This window comes from Populus trichocarpa, chromosome 2 (genome assembly GCF_000002775.5).
Source record: "Populus trichocarpa isolate Nisqually-1 chromosome 2, P.trichocarpa_v4.1, whole genome shotgun sequence".
Classification (NCBI taxonomy): domain Eukaryota; kingdom Viridiplantae; phylum Streptophyta; class Magnoliopsida; order Malpighiales; family Salicaceae; genus Populus; species Populus trichocarpa.
This window is the reverse complement of record NC_037286.2, coordinates 9,880,928-9,906,054: the sequence shown is the minus strand read 5'-3', so window position 1 is coordinate 9,906,054 and position 25,127 is coordinate 9,880,928. Positions and strand designations below refer to the sequence as shown.

The window sequence follows — 25,127 nt, the reverse complement described above, 5'->3', positions numbered from 1 at the left end:
AGTGTGCGTTTAGCCTCAAGTTTAGAAAAACCATCTTTTTTTCCCTTTTTTTTCATCTTAGTCCCCTATATTTGAATCTTGTCCTTTCTTAATAAATGTGATTTAATTGGTCATTATTTTGGGCATATAAAAGTGCAATAAAAAAAAAAACTAAAAAGAGATAAATCATTGTGACAATTCATAGTGATTTGTTCCTTGATAAATAATGGCGCGAGGAACAATATTTATCCCATGTCTTATAAAGTATTTCTTAATATATATATATATATATATATATATATATATATATATATATTCTTCATCTTCTTATGTGCTACTTGTTGCAAATCATTGTGTTAGCTTTTCTTTTGGAAGTAAAAGAAGTTCAAGAAAAATTAAATAAAAAATGCGTTAAGCCAAATAAATTGTTAGCAAATTGACATTGAGAGTAAATGGAACACAAACATTAAATTCAGCATTAAATGTCAATTGTCCTATAATCCAAGGCCTTAAAAGGAAAAAAAGAAAACTATTATTTTTATAGGAGGATAGCAATCAAGATTATCAAGATTTGTAAAACTCTGCGTAATTCAAATATGTGTTTTTAATGAAATGCTACCAATAAAGGATGAATATTTGAATTTTGCATTCCTTTCCTTTTTTCTTAACCTAATTATTACTAAACACATTTTATAAGTATAGGACCATCACCTTGATTAATACAACAAATTTTCCTTGATCGTTAGCCATTAAGTTCCACATAATATACCACGTAGATGGTAAGATTGTTAGTTCAATTATGTTTCATCCAGAATGATCGGTGTATCTTGTATTATTTAAAAAAAATAAAAAAAAATTTATTTTATTTTATATATCGGGTCATTTAAATTTCTCGACCAAATTTCAGCTGAGATATTTCAGTTTTGTAAACCTTGGTCAAGGTAAACTATGACTATAATTATCATGCACCATTGCCATTCACGGCACTACATCCTATACACACACGCAGCAAATGCGAACAAATTGACCCATCCACTTTTGAATATATCTGAATTTTTTCGTAATTATACCATTGATTCATAATGCCATATAATCGATTATTCTTCCGCTCGGGCTTGAAAGTTCAACAAGCATTATGACAACCTAACCTGACATCATTTTATTCTCCACTTGTGCCATTTTTCTTTTACGATATCGTTTTTCCTAGAGTAAATTATTCTTTAGGCACTGGGTTCTTAATGAAATTATAATTTAGTCCTGCATGTCTTAAGACCTTAAGCTTAGTCCTTTTATTCTTGTTGGTTGGTATCACATTGAACACATCTTTTGGTTTTCTCTGCGTCTCAAGCGTACCAAGTGGCAAGCTGAATGCCTAGAGAGACGCAAACACATTGGAGGTTTATAAAACAAAAATCAACAAGAGCTAGGGGATGGAATTGTAGATTTTCAGATATAAAGGATTAAGCGATCGAAGGATATGAATTCGTAAACCAGGAAATCTTGAAAACCAGAAGCTCGCAAGTGCAGAATTCCATACGAGAAGACAACACTAAAAAGGGACAAATTTGATGTAAATCAGCCTTGTTTTGCTCCATTCGAACAATAATTATTGTTGTTGAATAATAATCTGTCACTGTCAATTCCTCGAGAAAACTTTGATCCTCTCATTTGTCGTAATCGGATAGTTAATAGTTTCATCAGTGCTTGCTTTATAAACGTTACCACCACCACCAGCACCACGACGAACGAAGACAATAATAATAATAATAATAATAAAAGTCATTACTGGCGAGTGTGGCCAAAGCCTGAAATTGGGGTAGCAGCACTTCCATGCGCGAAAAGTGCGATATGCTATAATATAAGCATATATAACCATGTCTTAGTAATTTCTTGTTTTTGGATGTTGTTTAAGTTAATTACAAGATTGTGTTTTTTTTTTTTTTTTGCGGTTACAAAAGATTTTAGAATATTTTTAATTGTTTTAATATAAAATTTAAAAAATATTATTTTAATATATTTTCATATAAAAAAACTTTAAAAAATATGCCATAAATTAAGCTACTCGACGGAAAAGAAGACAAAGGTTACGGTGCTTGGATTTGACTTTACAGGGAGCGGTGTCAGATGATGTGGCCCGCTATGCTTGGCAATGATTGAATATGTTTCCCGTAAACCGGGCCTCGCTTGGTTGGATTTCAAATGTGATGATGACCAATAACCGATCCCATCTATTAACGGCGGTACATTAATTAAACTGACCAAGATGCTGCCCCTTGAAGCAAAGATTGATATGCAATTGATTTTTTTTTATTAATATCATAAAATAAGAAAAAAGTAATAATTCAAGGACAGACAGAAACAATTGGGCAAGTAGGATCTATTATTACACATGATTCAGCAACGTCTTTATACTCTTAAATTAAAAAAATATATATGTTTTAATTACTTGGTCAATATTCCTGGTCAAATGTTCTATTTTATTGGATTAATTTGTTTTCTTATTTTTTATTTTTAAAAAATATTATTTTCATATATATTTTTAAAAAATATTTTAAAAATAATCTCTACTGTACTCTGAAATGCTATTATTATTATATTTTATTTAATGATTAAAAAATTATTATATTAAATATTTCAACTTTATTATTAAATATCTTTAAAAAAAAAAAAAAAAAAGCAACCACCCTCGTAACCAAACGAGGATCTTCAACAACAAAAAGAAACCTAGATAAGAGGTTGATGTCGTGTATAAGAATTCATCATTCTCAAACCTAGAAATTCATCAATCTCACACCCACCCATGTACAATCTCACCCTCTCTATCTCTTTATAATAAATAAAGCTAAAAGACCATGCTAAAAGTCAAAAGAGTTGCAAATATCCATCTCAACAGAAACATATACAAGCCCAAATAGCGCCTAGCCATCCAAATGTTAGTTGATGGACGTGTGTTGGTTGCTGCTGTGAGGATCGGGGTTGAGTTGTGATGGTTTTGCTAAAAGGATGAAGAGTGGTTGCTGGGTTGGTTCGGTTCGGTGAGAGGAAGAAGAAAGAACTGGTTTTGATTGATGATTTACCAGACCAGTCGGTGTGGGCATCTTGAGAAGGCTCGAGAGAATTATAGATAAGAACTCTATCTACTTCATTAGCATGTAAACGCATCTACAAACTAGATGATAAACAAAGACAATCAATGAGGGTTGGTTGTGGATTAGACCCTGCAAATCAAACCCTAACATCGCTCTGCAAGAGGCTTCCTAACTAGGAAAATGTAGAAATAACAGACGTCGGCTGGATGTCTAAGATGGAAAAGCAATTATATGATCAAGGGCTTGTTATTCCCAAGAACAAATGAGGCCCTTATTAACAATTGCCTTTCTCTAACTAATCTGACACTGAATTATTGCGCATCCATAATTGATGCGAACTTTGCACTTGGCTTTTTGCTCCAAGCTTTCTACCTTGAAGTTGAATTTCAGCCAAAGAATCATTGATTGTGAGGTGATCACAAACAGCAAATTGAAGTACCTTCTGTCTCTCCTAGATTTAAACTCATACGAATTCTAGGGTTTTTTTTTTAAATTTAACATATTCACCATATAGATCTATAGAACATATAAAATATAATACCAAATCAAAATTTGAGAACTAATGGATACAATTACCACTATTTGTAACTCTAGGACAAAACGCATTACAAAATACAAATATGAGGACTGAACTAGGATAAAAATGAAAATTGACGAGCTGCGGTCAGACGTGCAAAGAGTGGGCAACAAAGCGTTTAAACTCACTCGATGGGGTCTGAATCGGAGATGCAAGCGGGAACGCTCTCTCTGGCCTCGAAACAGAACAAAAACAAAGCAGAGCATGGGACCCAGCCCATGTTAGTGGTTTATGCAGGCTCAGTAGCCCAATCTACTTTTCATTCAAAAGTGTAAATGGGTAAAGTTCAACTGCCCGTTGAGTTGGAAAAAACAAGGTGCAACTACATGTCACATGACTTAGTGTTTGGTATCTTCTTATAAATAAAACACAGAGAGATATCCTTAAATCATTATCTTAAAGTCCACAGGCCCAATAACTTGGATTTGCATCTCTGGTTATAACTTTTATATAAAGTCCACAGGCCCAATATTTTAAGTCTTAAAAGTTGAAACAACCTCTAAATAATGGCATCTCCGTAAATTGTCGTTTCTCAAAATGGGCCTAGATAGGCTAGACACAACGAAGCTAATCTCTAAAGTCTAAATTGTAACATGCTCTGCGCAAGCCCGACCTCTAATTATGGAATAGGAATAAGATAAATCTCCAGGGAAAAAGAAAAACCGTACATGTACAAATTAACAGGATTTTAATTATTTTTTATTAATATTATTGTTCGGTTAATTCTTAATTAATTTTAAAAATTTAAAATTAATAATTAATAATTATATAAAACTTTAATGATCCTCGTATTAGCAATTACATACCTCAAATGTGACACCACACTACGAGAATAAACCCTTCAACTTCTAGATGGTTACATGACTTTAATCTTTGATTTGCCCCACTCTAATTATCAACATATATACAAAACACGACTATTTCCCCGCGATTCTTCCCTCAGAGGGCATCGCTTCCTGCACTGTAAAACCTGAAGTAGCTATTTAATTTGGTAGTTGAAATCATCATGGGGCAGCAAAAGCATCATCCACCCACTTGACAGAGACTTCATTCTCACTTTTCGACGAAAACAACCATCCAAGAAAACCTTGCAGCCTATCTCGCACCTTGTTCACGCGCTTGCGTTGTCGTATCCGCTGCAAAACCTCCTCTTTATCTCGAGTTTCAGTGGGGTGTACTGGTTTTAGATAGATAAAGCTAGTCACGGAGTTGATCAGTATTTCCTGGTCTTTCGTATGAGTGTTGGTGCTGTTATTGATATCTTCAGGTTTTGAGAGAGAAGATTGGGATTTAGACACCAAAGAAGACATTGCGATAAGTTAAGAAAAATAAAAGTTTGCCAGTAAAATTGGAGAAAGAATCTTAGCAAGATTAGAGACAGGTGGGAGTCACTGGTGCGTTATGGACCAACTGGCGTGTTCTATTTATAGAAGGGCAAGGAGGGGTTTAGAACCCGTTTGAGAACGAGGAGACGTTGTTTTTTCAAATATTTTTTATTTTAGATAAAATATTAAAATAATATTAATTTAAAACTTTAAAAAATTTAGAAAAATATCGTAGAACCACATCCCACGGACAGCGACGTGGTCGGTTTGGCTGGTTCGAGGTTGCCTGCCTTGGGAAATGGTCTTGGTTTTTCTGATGGAAGGCGGTGACACAATGACTCGGCTCGATGCTTTTAAAATGGTCAGGAATTTCTTAAATCTGATTGGGTCTTTTCTTATCCGTTCTGTCTCCCGTGTGGGTTTTGTCGTTTCCCCTTAGCTATGGGATAACAAATATTCAGAGATGAGCTTCGGCAGGAAGCCTATAATGTATTCGCATGAGAGCTCATATTTCCTCAAACAATGCACAGCACAGCACTTCTTGATTTTCTTGATACTTAATTAAACTACAAAGAGATTTTTTTTTATTTTAATATGAAAAGAAAAAAAAAGTAAAAGATATTATAAAGAAAAATAGAGGGTTACTTTTCGTTCTAAAATCTAAAAAAAAAATTGGAATCGATACAAATAAATAAATAAACTAAAAGAAATGATCAACATAAAAATGATTTTCTAATTTTATTCCGTAGTTATTTTCATAGTGATTTGATTCAAAGACGGTTTCTTTGAATGAAGTTATACAAAGCACCCCTTTGTGCCTCAGCCCTGCAGCAAAAAAAATAAAAATAAAAAATGCTTTGAAGTGGATGCTTTTAATTATTTTTAAAGATGCGGTGCGCGCCGAGTATAGGAATCTGATTCCCATGATTAAGTGCTTAATTATTGATTAAAAAAAAGACTTTATTACATCATGTATCTGGTTGTCTTAATCATATTATGTTAGTGATTGATTATCATTTACCATCTCATTTACACCATTCTATACTTATTCTTCTTCTTCTTCTTCTTGATTAAAAAAAAAGTGGTTATCTACTACAATCTTTTAATTTTTTAAAAGAATAAATACAAATTTTTTATATAATAACTAATAGCTGGGATGAGACTCTAAAAAACATGTTTGAAAGGGGGGATTGATATAGATTACAAAAGCACAAATGTTTTTAATTGCAAGAGGTCAAAGTTGCTAAAACTGGGCTAGGGCTAGGGCCATGTAGAGTTGAGACTGGGCCAAACTTGTGTGTTAACCTTTTGCTCCTTTGTTTAGAGATTTTCTTGCATGAATCATAGGTGGGGTAAAAGTTGTGAAAATAATAATAGATTTATTATAGCTCAATTTTATTTCTGTATTTTATATATACAATGAAATAGGATCGATAAGAATTTATATAATTTTCTCAACCCAAATCATAAATAAGACTGAAACCAAGTAAATCTTCTTTAAAAAATCTAATTTTGTCTCGACTGACAAAGTTTAACCCATTTGAGAAGAAATAATATATATCAAAGCAAGAGAAAAGAAGAAGAAGTAGTTGATGTGCACTGTCGAAGCCACATGCATTCACTCTACTACTCACATGCAGCTTCTCACGTATTATTTCTTATGCATGATCGTTTGGTTCCTGAGCTTGCCTACACCACGGTCGTTTTGTCTAGGAGTGCTTCCGTTTTGATTCCCCATAACACCCACTGTTCTGCTATGTGCTCTGCATTGGTTTTTTTTTTTTTGGAGTAGTGCCTCTTGCTTAGATATCATGGACATTGTGTTTTTTCCACTTCCAACACTTTCTCCTAGGTCTTTCTTCTCCCTTGGATTGTTATCGGGATATATTTCTTTTGTGGGTGTCAGGCTGCTGTTAAGTGTTTTTTTACCTCTCAGATGGGAAGTTATTATCCTTTACTTAGCTCAAAATCGCGATATGTTTGCGTTCCATGCTTAGCCGATTATAAGATTATCCTTTCTTTTGGCATAGCATGAGGAACCTATCTCATTATTAATCAAACATAATCATAACTTTCTTTGAATTAAAAGTTAAAAAATAATATAAATCATTTTATAACAATCATATATCAAATATAACCTAAATATCATGAAAATTTTGCTCTAGGCACAACAAGCTAGCCCGGCCCTTTCCAAGATCTCCCTACAATAATGATTTTAATGAAAAAGGTTCCTAGTTTTTTTTTTTTTTTTTGATATCTTACTCGGGATCCCTAGTTCCTAGTAACCATGGCTTTCCCTATGTTACACGAATTTTATTTTCATGGTGAAGGTTAGCACCCTGACGGTTTGGGCAACACGGTGGCAAAGTTAGTTCCCGGGAGTAGATGGCTATGGCTAATCCAATAACAAAAGTGGACTCTTTTCCTGATCTGAAAAAGTTGTTATCTCTATGTAATTTGGTAGCCAAAGAGCATACTTTGAGAGCCGTTTTAAATCAAAATTAAACATTATGTGATCAAGTATAACTTTGTTCTTTTAGCCTAATGCCAAAGACAGTGTCCAACATCTATCACATTAGGAGTCTTCTAACCCTTACAATTACACGAAGCAATTTAATGAACTACATCGTGTCTTGTTACTATATCAATTGTGGACCAAGAAGAATGCTGGGCAATTTGCATTTTACTTTTTCTGCCAGAACAGGCTTATATCTGATAAAGGACAAAACTAGAGATGTACTTTCTCAGTAAATATATAAATACAGATGTAGAGTACTGAAGTCCAGACGAAGAGAAAGAGTATGATCAGGAGTGAAATAATGAACAATGACTGATCTAGAGTTGTAGCCTGCCAAGTAGTTTTCAGTTTACCCAGAATTGCACACACAATTATGGATGATTATTACATTAAATTCTCAAGTAAATGGCCCTTACAAGAAACTAGCAAGCAGCGAGTGTTTTAACAATAGGGTAAGCACTAGCTACCCCCCTTTCTCATCTACTAAACAGTACCAACAGCATCCACAGGTTTCATAAATTAAGCTGAAGCAGGTTTTTTTGACAATAAACAGGGCCTAAGCCCAATGTTGAGAAGACAAACAACTCATCCAGAGAAGTGCAGCTCATCTAGGGTAAAAATCCACTCCCATCTCCATACAAAGGTCAAAATTAGCAAACCAATCTATGCATCTTGTCTTTAATTTAGAACAGATGTGACGAATACGAACCTTCCAAGACTGGTTGGAAAATAAGACAGTAGGAAAAATATTAAGCAATCCATATGCATAGCTTTCTTCCTCGTGGAAAAGTGGTTTGTGTTTTGATATTCAGATCTATCAAGAAGGAAAGAAAGAAAGAAATGGTACTTGGAGAATATTTAAGGTAGGATTGTCTCTAGATACAAGATACAAATATAGCACAAATAGAAGAGAGAGATAAAATTGTAATTGATAATAATATATAAAATAAAGTAAATAGTCTATGTAATTTATTTAATTAATGAGATACAAGAAAAAATAAAATATTTGTTTTATACTTAATATGTATTATTATCAAATTTATAATATTTGTAACAATGAATAAAGATTATTATTATTTTTATTTTTATTTATATGGAACATTAAATTTTTTAATAACCCATCATTAAATTATTTCTTCAAATATGTTTAATAATAAAATAAATAATTAAACCAATTATATATCAAATACAATATGTGTATCCACATAAAGTTAAAATATTACACAGTAGAAAATAAAAGATAATAATTTCAACACAAATAAATTTTTTTTGTTATCATTCCACCTCTTCATCATTAAATTCAATTTCTTTAAAAACATATCTAATTTTTATTTCTCTATATTATGTATATTTTAATTATTATATTATTTTTCCAATAATGATATTCCTTTTCTTTCATAATGTTAAAAAACCCGTTCAATAAAAAACTTATTTTTTATACTTTTTTAATATGAATCATTCTTTAATTAATTATTTAATTTTATTCCATTAAAAAATAATAAATTACTCTAATTAATTAATTTTTTAATTGTTATAAATTATTAATTTGTATAAAATAATTTATTATTTATTTTTTGTAATCAATTTTTCTATATTAATTTGATGAAATGAAAAAAACTAAACTTTTATAAAATAACTTATTGTTTATTTTGAGCAATTTATTTTTCCATATTAATTTGATGAAATAAAAAACCAAATTCTTAATACAATTATATTCTTAAAAATATTTTTAAAATTTAAAATATTGATATGTGTGTGTAAGTGAGTGAGACAGAGAGATAAAAACATATTTAAAAATGAATAAAAAAAACATAAATTATAGATGGCTCGTCGTTCATTTAAACAATGTGATATGTTTATAATTCTTATGAATCTTCTCGTTAATTTCTAGGTTTTATTATCAAATTCTGGTCATCTCCCTATTTATATAGGAAAACATTAATTTTCAGTTTCATTTTTATCAAAAAAGACATGAAAACACTTCACTCAGTATTATAAACATAAATTTAACATTAAAAAGTACTTTTAAATAATAATTGATACACTAATTTAATTTTAAACTTAAGATATCTAGAACTTTAAATTCATGTATTATCCAAATTCAACTATAAAATTGTCCAAATGAGGTGTCTATAAAATCCTTACGAGAAGAGTTTATATTTGATGGTGATCGTGTTCAGTAATTTGATCAAATTATATATGTAATTGACATTTTTTTCTCTTTCTTTTCTATATTCTTATATGATTTTGTGGTTCTGTATTGTTTAGTTTTCAGATCTAATGGGAAGTTAATTAAAATTAATAATCGGATCTTAATGCAAAATAGAGATTGAGATTGAAATTATTATGATATGTCTAAAGGAAGTTGAAAAATAAAAACCTGGTTTTGTTTCTTCCATGTACCTTGTAACTCCCTCTTTCTTAGAAGGATATAAAATTGGCTAAAAATTGTCTTTAAAATTGAGAGAAAACCCCCTTTTTTTTTCTTGACATCACAACCAAATGTTCTCCGTATGAACAACCAAACCCTAAGTAATATTTATTCCTTAATTAGTGTTTGTTTTGTTAGTAAACGCCACCCTGGGAAAGCAATTAGTGGCAGGAATGGCAAATTAAACTGATACAAGTTTTGTTTCAATTACAACAAATCTAACCTCGTCATGCTCTGCCTGATATAGCAAATTTGATCCAACCAGAGAAAACGTTTATAGTAATCATATATATTCTCAAGTATTCCCATCATGAAAAAAAAAACCTCACAAAATTAACAAAATCTTACTGGGCTCTAGTTAATTAAAAAAAAAACTATCCAAATGCTGTCCGAAAATAGCAATTAAAGCATCCACCACATAATGAAACAGCCAATCCCAACTAATGAGATTAACAATCCCTGTTTATCATTAGTAAAGGAACCGAAATCTCTCTCTTCAAGCAGTCACAAAGCTGAACGTGAACACGTGTCAGGATCCCACTTCCCATATCTTGTCTACCGTTAATTTTCCATCTATTTATGCATCTAAGGACTCCCTCTCTTCTCTCCCGCCTTCAGTTTCTCTCATGTTACTAACAACAATTTTTTTTTTAATTTTCCAATTTCTCATTTCTCCTTTGTTTTTGGCCCTCTTTAGATTGAGGAAGAATGATGAACGGAGGAAGAGGAGGAATAGGCTCAAGAATGGGAGATGAAGAAGAAATAGGCACAAAGTTTGTTGACACAGGAAACCATACGCCGAGATCGAAATTCGGTAACATGATGCATTCTGATCCAAACCTTTCAGCAACAGCAGCGGCAATACCCCGTGATGAAGTGTTCGGCTATCGAAATAGCAGTGCTTCCTTAACAGGTCCTGCCAGTTTTGACCCTAACAGGATGAGCTGTGAGGGGTCTCCTATGACCATGTCACCATGGAACCAAACCGGTGGTGGTTCCAATTTTCCGTGGTCATTCGAAGAAAACCTTCCTCAAAATGGGCTGATTGGTTCGCTTGTTCGCGAAGAAGGTCACATTTATTCCTTGGCTGCAACCAAGGATCTTCTTTATACAGGTTCTGATAGCAAGAACATTCGTGTGTGGAAGAACTTGAAGGAGTTCTCTGGATTCAAATCGAGCAGTGGTTTGGTGAAAGCCATAATAATTGCTGGTGAGAAGATTTTCACCGGTCACCAGGATGGCAAGATACGAGTATGGAAGGTTATCCCAAAGAATCCAACAATACACAAGAGATCAGGAACATTGCCTACATTAAAGGAAATACTCAAGAGCTCTATCAGACCAAGCGCATACGTCCAAGTTCGAAACCGTTCTGCTCTTTGGATCAAGCATTGTGATGCCATTTCATGTTTGACCCTCAGCGAGGACAAAACCCTTTTGTATTCCGCTTCCTGGGACCGGACTTTCAAGGTATGGAGAATCTCAGACTCTAGATGTCTTGAATCAATCAATGCCCACGATGATGCTGTTAATTCTGTCGTGGCGAGTCTAGAAGGCTTGGTGTTCACAGGCTCAGCTGATGGAACGGTGAAGGTGTGGAAACGAGAGCAACAAGGCAAAACGACAAAGCATTCTCCTGTTCAAACATTGTTGAAACAAGAGAGTGCGGTTACATCATTGGCCGTGAACACCTCTGGTTCGGTTGTGTACTGTGGGTCCAGTGATGGAATGGTGAATTATTGGGAATGCGAGAAGCAGTTATCCCACGGTGGGGTACTTAAGGGCCACAAACTTGCTGTTCTGTGCCTCGCAGCCGCGGGGAATCTGGTCTTTAGTGGATCAGCTGACAAGACCATATGCGTGTGGAGAAGGGATGGCAAGCTTCATGCATGCATATCTGTGCTGACAGGGCATACTGGACCTGTGAAGTGCCTGGCGGTGGAGGTGGATCATGAGAAATCCAAAGACGGTGATCAACGGTGGGTTGTGTACAGCGGGAGTCTGGACAAGTCTGTGAAGGTTTGGAGTGTGGCTGAGATGGCACCTGATTTGTATCAAATGGCCATGATGCAACAGCAGCAGCAATATCAGCAACATATTGGTTCTGATGCAGATTCATTGCAATCTGATGAAAGCAGCAGAGCTGGTAAGAACAGGGGGAAGTAATCTCCAGATCCTTAAACTTTAATGGCAAGATGTAATCAAGATTAATCTAATTATTAAACATTGTGAGTTAGTGAAAGTGTGAAACAAAGAATCGATTCCATTCTTTCCTTGTTGGGTTTGATTGACAATGGAGGTCTGGGGTTGGGGATAGCCATGCTGGGGTTTGCGGCTGGTCATCTGTGAGGGAAGAGGAGTTTGGCTGTATTTTTCCAGTAGTATTGTATCGAACGTTGTAAGACTATTGTGGATTAAATGAATGACTGTCTGACTTGTGACAATCACATTTTATAAAATAAATTTGTTCGTCTGATTTGCATTCTCAAATTGAAAAAACAAGCGGGGATGCTTGCACGGTGATCATAATTTGTCAGGCTGTTCGATCAAATAAGGTTCGAAGCTCAAGTGTTTTATAATTTAGTAACCTCGCAAATCGAACTTCAATCCCTACCAGATATTCTGTAATATAAAACAGGTTAATAACAAGATGCTACTACGAGTACATTGTTTTTTTGCTGTTAAAAAATGTTTTTTAAAAAATTGTTTTGAATTATTTTTTTAATATTTTAAAATTGTTTTAATATGCTGATATTAAAAATAAATTTTTTAAAAATAAAAAAATATATTATTCTAATATATTTTTTTTTAAAAAAACAACTATTTATACAATCTCAATGTAAACAAGCCACTTAATCAGTAATTATCTTACTGATAGATAATTGTTTTTTATGAATAATCAAGGGTTTTTATCATAGGTCTGCTACCTGATTTCAAATGAATAATCAAGGTTTTTTTTTTTGTTTTTTAATTCTCTGCTGCATGAATTATCCACACCACAGACTTTCTTCCTTCCTTTTTATGCCACAGGCTGAAAGTTGCTTTTTGGAGTCTATTTGAAGGAAAGAACTGATGGAATCATCGATGACAATCTCCTCTGGTTACTCTGCCTCAGGTAACACCAAAGATAAAAGACAACTTGAAAAGAGTTGGCAAGGCAGACTAGACAGTGTGGAATTACCTGCTTCAGCAGGTTGAAGGGAGTGGGCATGGTTTTTTTTTTTTTTTTAATGAGACATGATGCTTCTGCTCAAAATGCATCCCCAAAGAAAATAAGAAAATTTTTCTTCTTGTTCAAAAGGCGTCACGTTGGAGTTTTTGGCTGCACAATACAAGAAATCAATTTGCATCTAACCTTTACCCTAAATCCATCTGGTTCATATGAGTGTGGATCAACCCGTGGATATGATTTTTTTTAAAAAAAAAAAAAAATCAAGTATTTTTATAAGATAACATTTATACGTTTATATTGTGAACACCTACAGATTTATATATGACAAATAACTAAATTTAATAAAATAAAAAGACATTAATTACAAAATGTTAAAATAATAAAAGAAAACATCTAAATCTTAACACCATAAAATAATTATAAACTAGTTCATTGCATGAAGAAAAGTAAATTTGTCTTAATGAAAATTTAATGTCAGGTTTTGGATTGAAAACGCTAGATCCATAACTCTAATTTTTTGGACAGGTTTGGGTCGGGTTCACAGATTAAGTTCATATATGCCATCTCTTGAAACACATGCATGTGAACGAGAATGCACTAGTGCTATCTAGGGGTATTCAAAAAAACCGATTAACCGAGAAAACTGAAAAAAACCGATGAAAAATTAACCAAGAAAACCGAACCGAGATGGAAAACCGATTAAATCGATTTTTAAAACCATAAAATCTTGCCGGTTCGGTTCGGTTCAGTTCCGTTTTTACAACAAAAACCGGAGAACCGAACCGAACCAAGTCACCAACCATAAAATAAAAGACCTATAAATACTAGTCTACAGTTAACCTAACCCTAATAACATTACATTCGCCGCTGCCCAGACCAGAGACTGGTTGTCCCTTCTTCATTTCCCTTTTAATTTTCATCCACTCTGCGTCTCTACCCCCTGCATCTGTTTCTTTTCTAGCCGAACAAAAACCCACATCTCCATCTCCTTGGCTTCTCTCTTCACTTCACGTTTCGGTCTCTGTTCTATCTCTCGCTCGCACGTCTGTCTTTCACCATTTGCAAATTTGCAAAGCCAAACAAGTAAGCAAGCATGAGCGGTCATGATGCAAAGTATATCTCGACAACCAGGAAGGGTGAAATCCTTGAGCTCAAAGAAGAGCTCAATTCTCAGTACAAAGTTCATTCGTCGTCTTTCTCCTTTTCATTTTGATCGAGTTGTTAGATCTGTCTGATTTTGACTTATTGATTTTGTTGAACTTTCTTCTGCAACTAGAATTTCATTAGAGGATTGACTTTTATATTAATTATGTTCATGTTGCTGAGAAATCGTATAAAATTATGCTGGGATTTCCTTAGGTTTGGTTTTTGTTTATTATTATATATTGAGAATTGAAATGGAGCTATTAGAGATCATCTGATGCAAAATATCCTTTCGTGAAGAAAATCTATTGTATAGTTTTCATGTTTGGCATTATGGATTTTAGGAATTCAGGTGATTAGGTTTCCCGGTTTTAAAGCCAAAAAATCAAATTTAACCGAACTGAACCGGTTCGATTTGAACCGGAATTCGGTTCGGTTCAGTTTGAATTTTAAAAAATTTAAGTCACTTGGTTCGGTTGGTTTTTGTGGTTCAAACCGAACCGAACCATGATCAGGCCTAGTGCTATCATCTCTTCTATTTTCATCAATTTAAAATTTATTGTCCAGATACTAGTTAAATCAGTAATAAACGTACGAGAGACACTCCATGACAGATTTCTGGAGAATGATGACGTTAAGATAATTGGATCACCGGGAAGTAAAAGAAGAATCATGTCACCATTTACGTTAGAAAATAGGAAAACAGCTCACCTATGGAAGATCCGAACTGTGCTCGGCTATACATTTAACAGAAGATCACCTAACCCCGAAGCCCATATCATTATTATACATATAAGTGGTGCTAACTACTGCAAAATCAATTTTCAGTGAGAAAGCTTACGAGAATGACCCCTCCTTCCGTCAGGCTTTGTGTTCAAGCTCACACCATGCAGACGGCCACTTCTATTGCCAACTGAATTCAAGTCTAAGCTCAGAGGAACTGCTAAATCTCCTCCCTCAAGTATTCTAAGGACCTGGTAATTCCCAAGTATGAAAAATATGTAGTTATCCTTCACTTCAGAGAATGCTCTAGGTGCCGTTAAGAGCACAAGGCACCAAATATGTCATAAATAGATTAGAAATACCGGTAAGGAAATCGTACCTTTGACATTGGAGGTCTGGTCTCTGGATCTTGACGGAGGCACAAGGAAGTGGCTAGGCCCACAGCTTGTAGTTGATAGGCAAAGACAGGGAGTTGCTCTGAGGCCAAACATGGATCCAGTAATTGATAAATATTTTCCAAGGCATGACATGGTTCTAATGCAGAGACAGGGTGGATCAAGTCAGATAAAAAATCCTGTCCCTTGTAAAATTGCAACTTGCTGATTCTTTGACCTGTCATTAGCTCTAATAAAACCACTCCAAATGCAAATACATCAACTGTCGGCGTAGTCTTTCCACTATTGATATACTCTGGTGCAAGATACCTGGATTTTGGCAAGTCATGATGTAATCTTTCCTGTTTAAGCATAAATTCAAAATTCAACAGCAATGAACATGAGAAGAAAGCAGGTTAGATAAGTACCCTGAAGTTCTATTCACTCGCCCTTCGCTACTGATATTACATTCAGCGTGCCACCTAGCTAGCCCAAAATCAGCAACCTGAAACGAAACAGCACCATGCATATTCCATCAGTGTTGGCATGCTCATGATAATCAATCAGCTGATCATGTGATAAAGCACTGAACATAAATGAGATCTAATTTTGCTTCAAAAAAAAAAAAAGATTTTCAACAAGAAAGAATCTCCATTGAAATTAAGAAATAGTTTTTTTGGGCATTTTCTTTTTCGGGATTGTATTTTAAAAGCCAAGGTTTTGGGCATTCTATTAATGCAAGCATGGATTTTTGTTTTCACACAAGCAGGGCATGGATCTTACAAATTATAATCAGGGACAATTGAAGATGTGATCATGATCCTTGTAACTTAAAGAATGAAAGCTCATGCTTCTAAGAAATAAAAATTAAATTTAGTACCATAGGTTCAAAATCATGGGTTACGAGGATATTATTAGGCCTCATGTCTCTGTGCACCACACAACCCACTCTGCAATCTTCATGAAGATACCGTAAACCTCTTGCTGTCCCGATTGCTATTTTCATCCTTAGGTTCCAATCTAGAGGTGGTCTTTTGTTTCCTGCAATCAAAGAAGTTCAGTCAAAGTGTTAATCCTTTTACTGAGCCAAATTCAGAAGCCAGAAGATATTGAGAGCACAAAATCAAGAAAACCATCAAAAGAAGCGCACTATTCTTGATGCAAACAAAGACAAAAAAAGGTGACTACCGTGTAAATGGAAGTCCAGTGACCTATTGCATATGTACTCGTAAACCAATACTCTCTTCTTGCCATCAATGCAAAACCCAATTAACAACACAACGTTCCTGTGTTGTGCACAGCTCAATACCCTCACTTCCCTGCAGAAATCAGCATCTGCTTGAGAGCCACCATACTTTAAGAGCTTCACTGCAACTACCTGCCCATCCCTTAACACCCCTCTGTAAACATTGCTAAAACCACCTTCCGCCAAGAAATTCATATCCGAGAATCCTTCTGTAGCTTCCTCCAGCTCCTCATAAGAGAACTGTCTTGGAGGTTTTCCAAAAGTGGGTGCCTTGTGTTGGCACAAAGAACATAAAGGAGGGGGCGCTGAAGAACTTCTACCTAAAGAAACTGCATGTTTGATACCTGAGCTTACATTCTCTTTTTGATGGCTATGGTCGAGCCTCCCAGCCCGAGCATCTTGATCATATTGCACAAACTTATCAAGAAGAGTTCTTGAAGTTGGGGATTTAATTTCGCAAGTATTTTTGCAATTCCGGGTTATGGGGGCCTTCTCATCAACAATGTGGTTTTGGGGAATCCAAAATACACTCTTCTGATCACTGGTTACAGCTGATATTGGATCCGTTGATAAAGAAATGATTCTTTCCCCATCAGAGTACATAGATCTAAGCTGGTCATCGTAGTTGCTTTGATTATTTTTTGATGTGTATTTTTCTTCATTCAGTCCTACAAAAAGAGGATTTTTTTCATAAACAAGAAAAGGCGGCATTTCTGTATCATTGCTTAATGACGATGAATCTTCTCTGGTTCTTGAGTATGAAGTACTTTGGTCTTCAGGGCTGCTCACTGGAGTAGAATGCTTCTTACTGTGTCCCAGCAGCTTTCCGACGTCCATTCCTGGTGAAGAAGCAGCAGAATAGTATGGGGTTTGGATTTCATTCGAGCTTCCCAAGTTAAGCCTAAGGACTTTTGCTTTAGAACCTTTCATTACAACAATGTTGCAGTGAAGTTCCTCTATGCAGTGCTTCAGCTCTTGCCTGAGTTTTCTGTTTTAGCAGAATAAGACACGATATCAATCAACCTTTAATTTTAAATTTCTCATTATGCTCAGAGGTGAATAACAAAACACTATCAACACATAAATATTTATCGCTATTGTTGTTGTTGTTACCATTATGGTGGAAAACACCAGTAAATTAAACTAGAAGTTGAACCGCAAAAATTTAACAGAGTGGAAGTTCACATGGATGTCAATATGCGACACCAGCAACATGTCAACAACGCTACAGAAACTCATCAAGCATGTATCCCAAGTCAACTAAAGGAGGAAGATTACTGTAACTTAGAACTTATAAAAGTCCTTGGTATTTAAAGCTCTCCACTGTTACCACATGCCAAATTAGAAAACAAGTAACTTGTTATCAGCATGACCATTGATCACTGACCAACCAATTACTATAGTAGTAGCTCAGATATAAGAAAATACTTTTTTGATGTGTAATTACTTGTCCAGTACAACCCAGTTGGCTCCATTGCGCCTTGCTTCAGCTGCCACGACACTGCCGGGTGTACTTGATACCACCTTAATCCTTACTCCAACCTACGATCAATAAAACAACATTAGCTACCTTAACGAGTTCATGCATATAGCTACAATCCTCATTAAATGAATGTGCTTTATCCTCGAATCAAAAACTCGATCTTTAAGATTTTCCTTTATCTGTTTGGAATTTTTCACCTTTTTAACATCACTATCCTCGAATCTAACACTTGATATATTTTTTTTCTTTATCTATGTGGATTTCTTTTCACCTTTTTAACACGATTGTGACAATCAGTAGCATTTTGTATCACTCCTGGAATTTCTGGATCCAAAATAAAGTACTCCAAGTTTTATTACTAATTTATTGCTTCAAGTACCTTCAATTCTCACATGGGGTGTACAAAATGTTCCCCGAAGCATGGTGATATGGGGCACTATGACTAATAATTTATAAATAAACAAATAAGTAAAAACGCACCCAAGTCCAAATATAGCACATGATCGGGGGGGTCCTTAATTGATCTCCAGAACTAGCATTTCCAAGCACATGCTATTCCTGTCATTAACTCAATTTGTTTGCATTTGACAACACGCCTGTTTGGGATCCACACCAACCTTCTATTCTCTCACACCACTCCAGATTCCTAGAAACATGATTACATGCATTTTTTTTTTCCTTTACGAGAGATTCATAGAATATGGGTCTATACAATGGCATAAGTAACCAAGGAGGAAAAATAATTTACAAATTTAAGAGAAAGGAATACCAAATAGACAAAGAAAAAAAAGGGAAGCAGGCAAGTGGACAAATGGGTAAATTCAAGCTAACCTCGATTTGGTTATGAAACTGAAGCACCATCTGAGAACAATTCTCAGATATTTCACAAACACGATCCGGCAACCTCTCAAGTTGATTGCTCCCACAATCTCCTGCCAGCCTCGGAAAGTTCCAGAATTTTTTACCTACGCACATCAGACACGATAAATAATCCACAATTCAAAACAAGAAAGTTGATAACAAAAGGAGATTTTTCAGCAGTTGAGAATCTGTATTACCGGATTTTTCGTTTGTAAAGACAGCAAGCAACGTTATGCAATCTCCAGGATGGACAACGTGAGTGAGAGCCCAAGCCAATGCTGCCTTGGACATCACTTTCTCTGCTTTCACTGCGATCACCACTTGGTCTGCCACCGTGTTCGTGGCGCGTTGCTGGCTCTGTTGTTGTTCAGTTTTCTCCTGAAACATCACGCCGTCGAGTTGAAGATGCCGACAAAATTCAGGAACCTTTTGGCGTGAATTTTGACAGTGAAATTTTGGCTCGCGTAGGTTTTATAAGTGACGATCGCCTATGAAGGGAGTGGCTTCTTAAACGGTCTAAAGTGAAGGGCAGTTTTGGGATTTAGGAACTGTGGTTAGTTGACTGTGGTTATCAAGAAGTTAAGGCCCGGATTTTCCTTTTCTTGTAAAAATGAACTTAATGTTCTTTTTTAGAAATAAAATGAACTTAACGTTGTATTCAATAAAGAAGATAATAAATAGTACCGGCTGGCGTTCGGAAATGCTGTTAAAATTATATTTTTTAAAATTTTAAATTTTTTTATTTAAATTTATTTTTATATTTGTGGATTATTTTGATGTGTTAATATAATTTTAAAAAAATAAAAAAATTATTTTAATATATTTTTAAATAAAAAACATTTTAATTAAAAAAATACTTATCACCACATGCACTCCCAAACATCCTTTTAATTTTTTTTATTAATAATGTAAGGAGTTGATTAAGAAAATTTGTTTCATTTCATTAGGTTGAATATTGAAGCTACCACATAGGTTTTATAAATATATTATGCCTCCCTGGAGTTTGAGTCATTAAAAAATTAATATTAATTAATGTAGGAATTTGTCTAAATATATGTTTTTACTAACAAACTAAAAAGAAAATACTTTTTAAAAAATATTCAATAATATAAATTTATGAACTTTTAGCAACAAAAATCCATTAATTTGATGGTTATTAAAAGAAAAGAAAACTTGTATTTGCTTCCCTATTGTATAATTGATCCTGATGAGGTCGTGAAAATTTTCACATAAAAAATGAGCTTTCCTTGGCTAACTATGTCTTGGGTTGGATTGTTACTGATAAATCAGTTCCTTGTGGGAAAAAAAGAATATTAATGCTTATATTTGTAGAGGTGTGAAGAGATAATGATATACTTTAATTCAAAAATAAAGTTACCTTGCACCATCACTTGCCTCCCTTTTAAGCCTTTTAAACATATATATATATATTCGAAATACTTTAATAAAAATTAAGAAAATACTTACCATATAAATGTTACCTTTTTTTGCTAGGATTATATAAAAATATTTATCATGGTTGTGTTTGCACGAGGGACAGGTGCTTGATATTTATGGGTTTTGTTAGATTTTGATGTATGAGATCTCTTCATGTGAATTATTGCCAATATATATTTATGCACGAGAGAGGTGAGTTTAGTTTTTTTGTGAGCTTATTTAAGAGAAATAGTCTATTAATAATCAAAAGTGAGTGTGAAAGTAAGTTGGTATATATATATATGCATTTTGAAACGTATTTTTAAAGAAAAATATTCAATGAGTAGCCACAAAGATTAAAGAAGGATGTCTCGTTTTTTTTGGAAACATGTGGCCATGGAGATTTAAAGGATCTTAATGAAGACATGGAGATCCGTGAAGATTTTTATGTATACATAAAGGAACACTATTGTTTTTTATTTAAAAGATTCAAGGAGATGAAGATATAATTTCTAAAAATTATCTTATCTTAGACAATGTATCGTAAGAACTGTTTTTTATTTGTTTAGATTGTATTTTTTTTTTATAAATTGTTAAAGATATTATTTAGAGATCAATATTTTTATTTTTATTTTTATGAGCCCACGATACTTTTCTATGTTATGCTCATGATCATGGGATTGATATTCATTCTTCAGGCTGATCTTAGAGAAAATTAAATTGGTGGAGATAGTCACATAAACTAAAGTTTATGCGTGTAGAAAAATTATGCGTGTGCGTGTATTGCAAAGAAAGAATTATTCAGTTGTACTTAAAAAATAAAATATAGAGGTGTGTGACTGGCTTGGAAGAAAGCAAAAGAGACAGATAAGAGATATAAAAAGAGAAGAAAGAGAGGACAAGGAAAAAAAATAGTTTTGAGCCCTGGCGTGCATAGTTTTTTTTTATTTTTAATAGTTCAACTGTTATTAGTTTTTTTAATTGAATAAATATCATCGAGAAAGATATTATTTCTGTACAAATAAAGTATTGACAAGGAGGTTAACCGACGAAATGCTTGACTGATTTATGTCCCTACGTGCATGAGAAAAGCCAATAATGGACGATTATGGGGACCAATTGACTCTACTGCTTATTGTTTTTCCCAGGCCCTTGACATTAAGACTTCTAAAGGAGACAAAATTCGAGGCATAACTGATTTGAGGATGCCTGAAACCTGTCCGATTGAGGTTGAACTCAGGCCGGTCTGGGTTACTTTGGAGTTAAAAGACAAAAGATGAGGGGCATTAGTCTTTGCTAGAAATGCATGGCAACTGCAGCTCTGTCTTATCAAATTTTCCTTTTATGAAACCTTAGTCGATTTGTGAGGTCACCAGCTTTGAAAGTAAGCCAGGGAACCCCTCGGAAGGAGGGTCAATTGTGAGCTGGAAGACATCCCTGATTTGTGATCAGAATCGGACGGTCAAGGGACTGTGATGACGACCAATCATGTTTGCCACCGTATTCAGTACTCGATGACACGTCACACAAGCGCCATGTGATCGTAGTTATGATATTCTAGCTAGCTAGTCCTTCTATTAATCATAGATAGAGCCCTCTCGAAGGCATGGCAGGTTGATATAGAGCTTTTTAAAGTATATTTTTTATATAAATATATTTAGATAATATATATTTTTTATTTTTTAAAATTTATTTTTGATATGAATATATTAAAATAATTTTAAAATATAAAAAATATAATTTTACATAAAAAATAAAAAAATTCAAAATTTCACAAAATTCCGGGCACCAAACACCCCGTAAGTTATCTCCTCGTGGGTGGGCCATGGCTGATGTCTTTTTTTAAGTCTTGGAATTCCTTGAGTGATGGATCGAAAAGATTCTTGAATTTTCCTTAATTCCTCGGCATCGAAGACTCAAGAATTGATGTAAACGAAATCAATCGAAAGACCGTTATAGTCACACTTCGAAGTTATCATCGAACCGAATAAATGTCATGAGAACATAATTATATGTGGTGACTCATTAGAAATAATACCAAATCTATTTGGTCCACACGATCTCCATCCATTGTTAATTTCTCCCAAACTTTCATGGTCGTTCTCATCCTGATACATCAAGAGCATGTTTGGAATATGTTGCAACGTGTTTTTTTAAATTTTTATTTTTTTTATATAAAATAATTTTTATATATATTTTTTAATTTTTTTAATGTGCTAATATTAAAAATAATTTTTTAAAATAAAAAAATATTATTTTAATATATTTCTAAACAAAAAACATTTTAAATCACCACAACTACTACAATTCTAAATAAGCCCTAAGAAGCTGCCCTCTTCCTTCTGGAACATGGTATCCATCAGCTGTGCAATCTTCAATGGCCTCGTGTGGAATCAAGAGCGGTGCAGCTAGTGTGTTTGAAAGTATAATAACAGTTATTTTTTAAAGTGTTTTTTATTTAAAAATGTATTAAAATAATATATTTTTTATTTTTTTAAAATTATTTTTGATATCAGCACATCAAAATAGTCTAAAAAAATTAAAATAAAAAAAATTAAATTTTTTAAAAAATACTTTTAAAATACAAAAACAATTTCAATGGCTTTCAGTTAAACCAAATTCTGCATATATGATCCATCTACGTGTCTTTCTTTACCAACATATGTAGGTGTCCAATCCAAGATGGGTCTTCTCTGGGACATTTGGATTATTGATTAATAAAGAAAGAGCCACTGTCAAAATAACTGCTATCGTGACCCAGGCTAGGGCCTGGAAGAGTGTTATACCGTAGGCTATATAGCCCATTGACTCAAACCATTGCTAAGATAGATTAAAACTTGGCCTCGTAAATCGTTGCAGTGAGTATATGTCATAGTCGTGAAAATACTTCGAAAACTTTTCATGAGCTATGATTTTGTGCCCAGGCTCCACACTTAGCTTTTGTATCTAGGTCTGGTTGTTGGGCTTGACTAGCAGTTGAAAACTCGTCAAAAAATAAGTTTTTCATGGAATAAATAAATCTTTAATATTTAAATCAGTAAATATATGAGAAAATATATATAAAAAAATGTATGTAAAAATGAATCGTAAAATAGTGATAATTATTGAGTCTGAAAATTTATTCTGTTTACTTGATGATTTAGGGTATTTATATACCTTAATATACCAGCTTACTTAAAACAATTGATTAATAAAAATATTGATGATCATTGTTGGTTATGGTAACTGTTCTATTATTAATGGAAAATTTATTGATTTTTTTAGAAGAGTAAAAATCTTGTTACACTACAATGATGATTGTAAACTGAGTCTATTGGTACAATGTTCTTCAGTTTTAGTTGTTTTGTTACATGTAGCATTCTAATTTTGTTTTTTCCTTTTTAATAAAGTACATAGCCTTTCATATTTTCTAAAATCCATAGTCTATCAATAATCTACTTAATGTTGTAGGTAGTTGAATTAATCCTCAAAATCTTAAATAAAATATTGCTTAGAGAGCACCGATTAGTAGAATTGACTATAAATCAGAACTTGATCATGATCTTTGGAAGTATTATTGGAGCCACCTTGAACTACACTCGACGAGGTCAAGTTTCTCCAACCCCAGAAGAGCTGGTAGGGACACCGGACCCGATGGATTGTTTACGCACTCATATGATAATAGACGATGAAGGGTGGCCTAAACTATTGAGAGATTGAGCTTTAACTTATGTTTTAGTTTAATTTATTTGAACTTTTAGTTGATGTTTATTAATTAGACTTTATTTGTTGGGATTGATTTAATTATTGTTTGGTATTTTATTTAATAAATTATAAGTTTAATTGCTCGTTCTAGTTAAGATTTTAGTATTTATATCATACTTTTCTAAATAGTAAATAGTTGTTGATGAATGAATAAAAATTATAAAGTTGTAGAATTTTTCAATCCCTATTTTTTTTTCAGCTCTTTCTTCTTTTTCTTTGGCTGCTTCTTTCTGTTTTTTTCCTCCTTCTTTATTACTTCATCTTCAAATCTCTTTTGTCCCGTATGGCGTGGCCAACAATTGGCCATGCTCCAGCTGGTTCAGGAGCCTCTTTGGCTTTGATACTCTTTGTCCGTTTAACCAGTGCATTGAAGAGAAGTATGAACGAAAAAAAACAAAGTAGCAGCAATTAATTGGGGAGAAGGATCCAACAGTTTGTGGCAAGGGCCATGGCATGCCCCAGGGTGTGAGTGTCTAAGAGACCAGAAAATTCAGATATATGCTTTCAAAACAAATTATTGATTCCCATTTCACACTTTAAATTTGTTCACTTGATATATTTGCATCTGTCAAAGTTCTAACAGAATAACTTAGCCTTCACTAACTGCAGACCAAGCAAAACAATAGCAGGAGGTCGTAGCAAATTGTTGTGCTGCACACAAAATTAAGACTTCAAAGACAGAGTACATCTAATACCAGAAAACATGTTGATAGTTGAACTTGTTGCACTGTGGGAGGAGAAGTTTGAAATGCATGAAATCATATGACATCATCGAGTCACTCAACTCAGTCTTGCATCAGCAAAAAAAATGTTGAATATCAGATAAAATAATCTGCAGTGCTATATGATTCAATTGGAAAATACTTTATTCTAGGCACCATAATTATTAATCTAAAAAGGCCTTTATTTAATATATTTGATTAAGGAATCATGTAAGATGATGCTAAACAGAAGGTCCATTGTCAATGTTCAATGGATTCAGATTCCTCACAACATATATAGGCACTACCTGGGGAGTGAGAGCTTGTTGGAAAACGTGACTGACA

The 25,127-nt window shown here is 33.8% G+C and overlaps 2 protein-coding genes across 6 annotated transcripts; one reads left to right on the top strand and one right to left on the bottom strand.

Annotated features, from left to right (window-relative positions):
* The first annotated feature begins 10,280 nt into the window (after nt 1–10,280).
* Nucleotides 10,281–12,409, top strand: LOC7462910 (protein JINGUBANG). The gene has a single exon (XM_002302416.4). The coding sequence runs from the start codon at nt 10,628–10,630 to the stop codon at nt 12,083–12,085; it is 1,458 nt and encodes a 485-aa protein (XP_002302452.3). The 5' UTR covers nt 10,281–10,627; the 3' UTR covers nt 12,086–12,409.
* Nucleotides 12,410–14,893: 2,484 nt separating this feature from the next.
* LOC7462909 (inactive protein kinase SELMODRAFT_444075) lies at nt 14,894–19,438 on the bottom strand. 5 transcript variants are annotated; one of them, XM_002301174.4, is made up of 8 exons: nt 19,119–19,430; nt 18,892–19,025; nt 18,025–18,119; nt 16,520–17,565; nt 16,212–16,372; nt 15,760–15,836; nt 15,337–15,661; nt 14,894–15,208 (listed from the first exon to the last, which is right to left on the bottom strand). In XM_002301174.4, exons 1-8 carry the CDS (start codon nt 19,306–19,308, stop codon nt 15,059–15,061), a joined length of 2,178 nt encoding a protein of 725 aa, XP_002301210.4. In that variant the 5' UTR covers nt 19,309–19,430; the 3' UTR covers nt 14,894–15,058. The 5 variants fall into 5 exon arrangements, with proteins under 5 accessions (XP_002301210.4, XP_024450511.2, XP_024450509.2 ...); XM_024594743.2 differs by lacking the exon at nt 19,119–19,430 and adding an exon at nt 18,541–18,706 and having other exon boundaries at nt 18,006–18,119; nt 18,892–19,021; XM_024594741.2 differs by lacking the exon at nt 19,119–19,430 and adding an exon at nt 18,541–18,706 and having other exon boundaries at nt 18,892–19,021.
* Nucleotides 19,439–25,127: the final 5,689 nt, after the last annotated feature.

What these genes read in the sequence shown, in the direction of transcription:
- LOC7462909 (XM_002301174.4), bottom strand. Translation starts at nt 19,308, where the DNA reads ATGTTTCAGGAGAAAACTGAACAACAACAGAGCCAGCAACGCGCCACG. An exon ending in CTTTACAAACGAAAAATCCG is followed by an intron (nt 19,026 to 19,118) that starts GTAATACAGATT and finishes TGATGTGCGTAG; the next exon opens with GTAAAAAATTCTGGAACTTT. An exon ending in CCCATGATTTTGAACCTATG is followed by an intron (nt 15,837 to 16,211) that starts GTACTAAATTTA and finishes GTTTCGTTTCAG; the next exon opens with GTTGCTGATTTTGGGCTAGC.
- LOC7462910 (XM_002302416.4), top strand. Translation starts at nt 10,628, where the DNA reads ATGATGAACGGAGGAAGAGGAGGAATAGGCTCAAGAATGGGAGATGAA.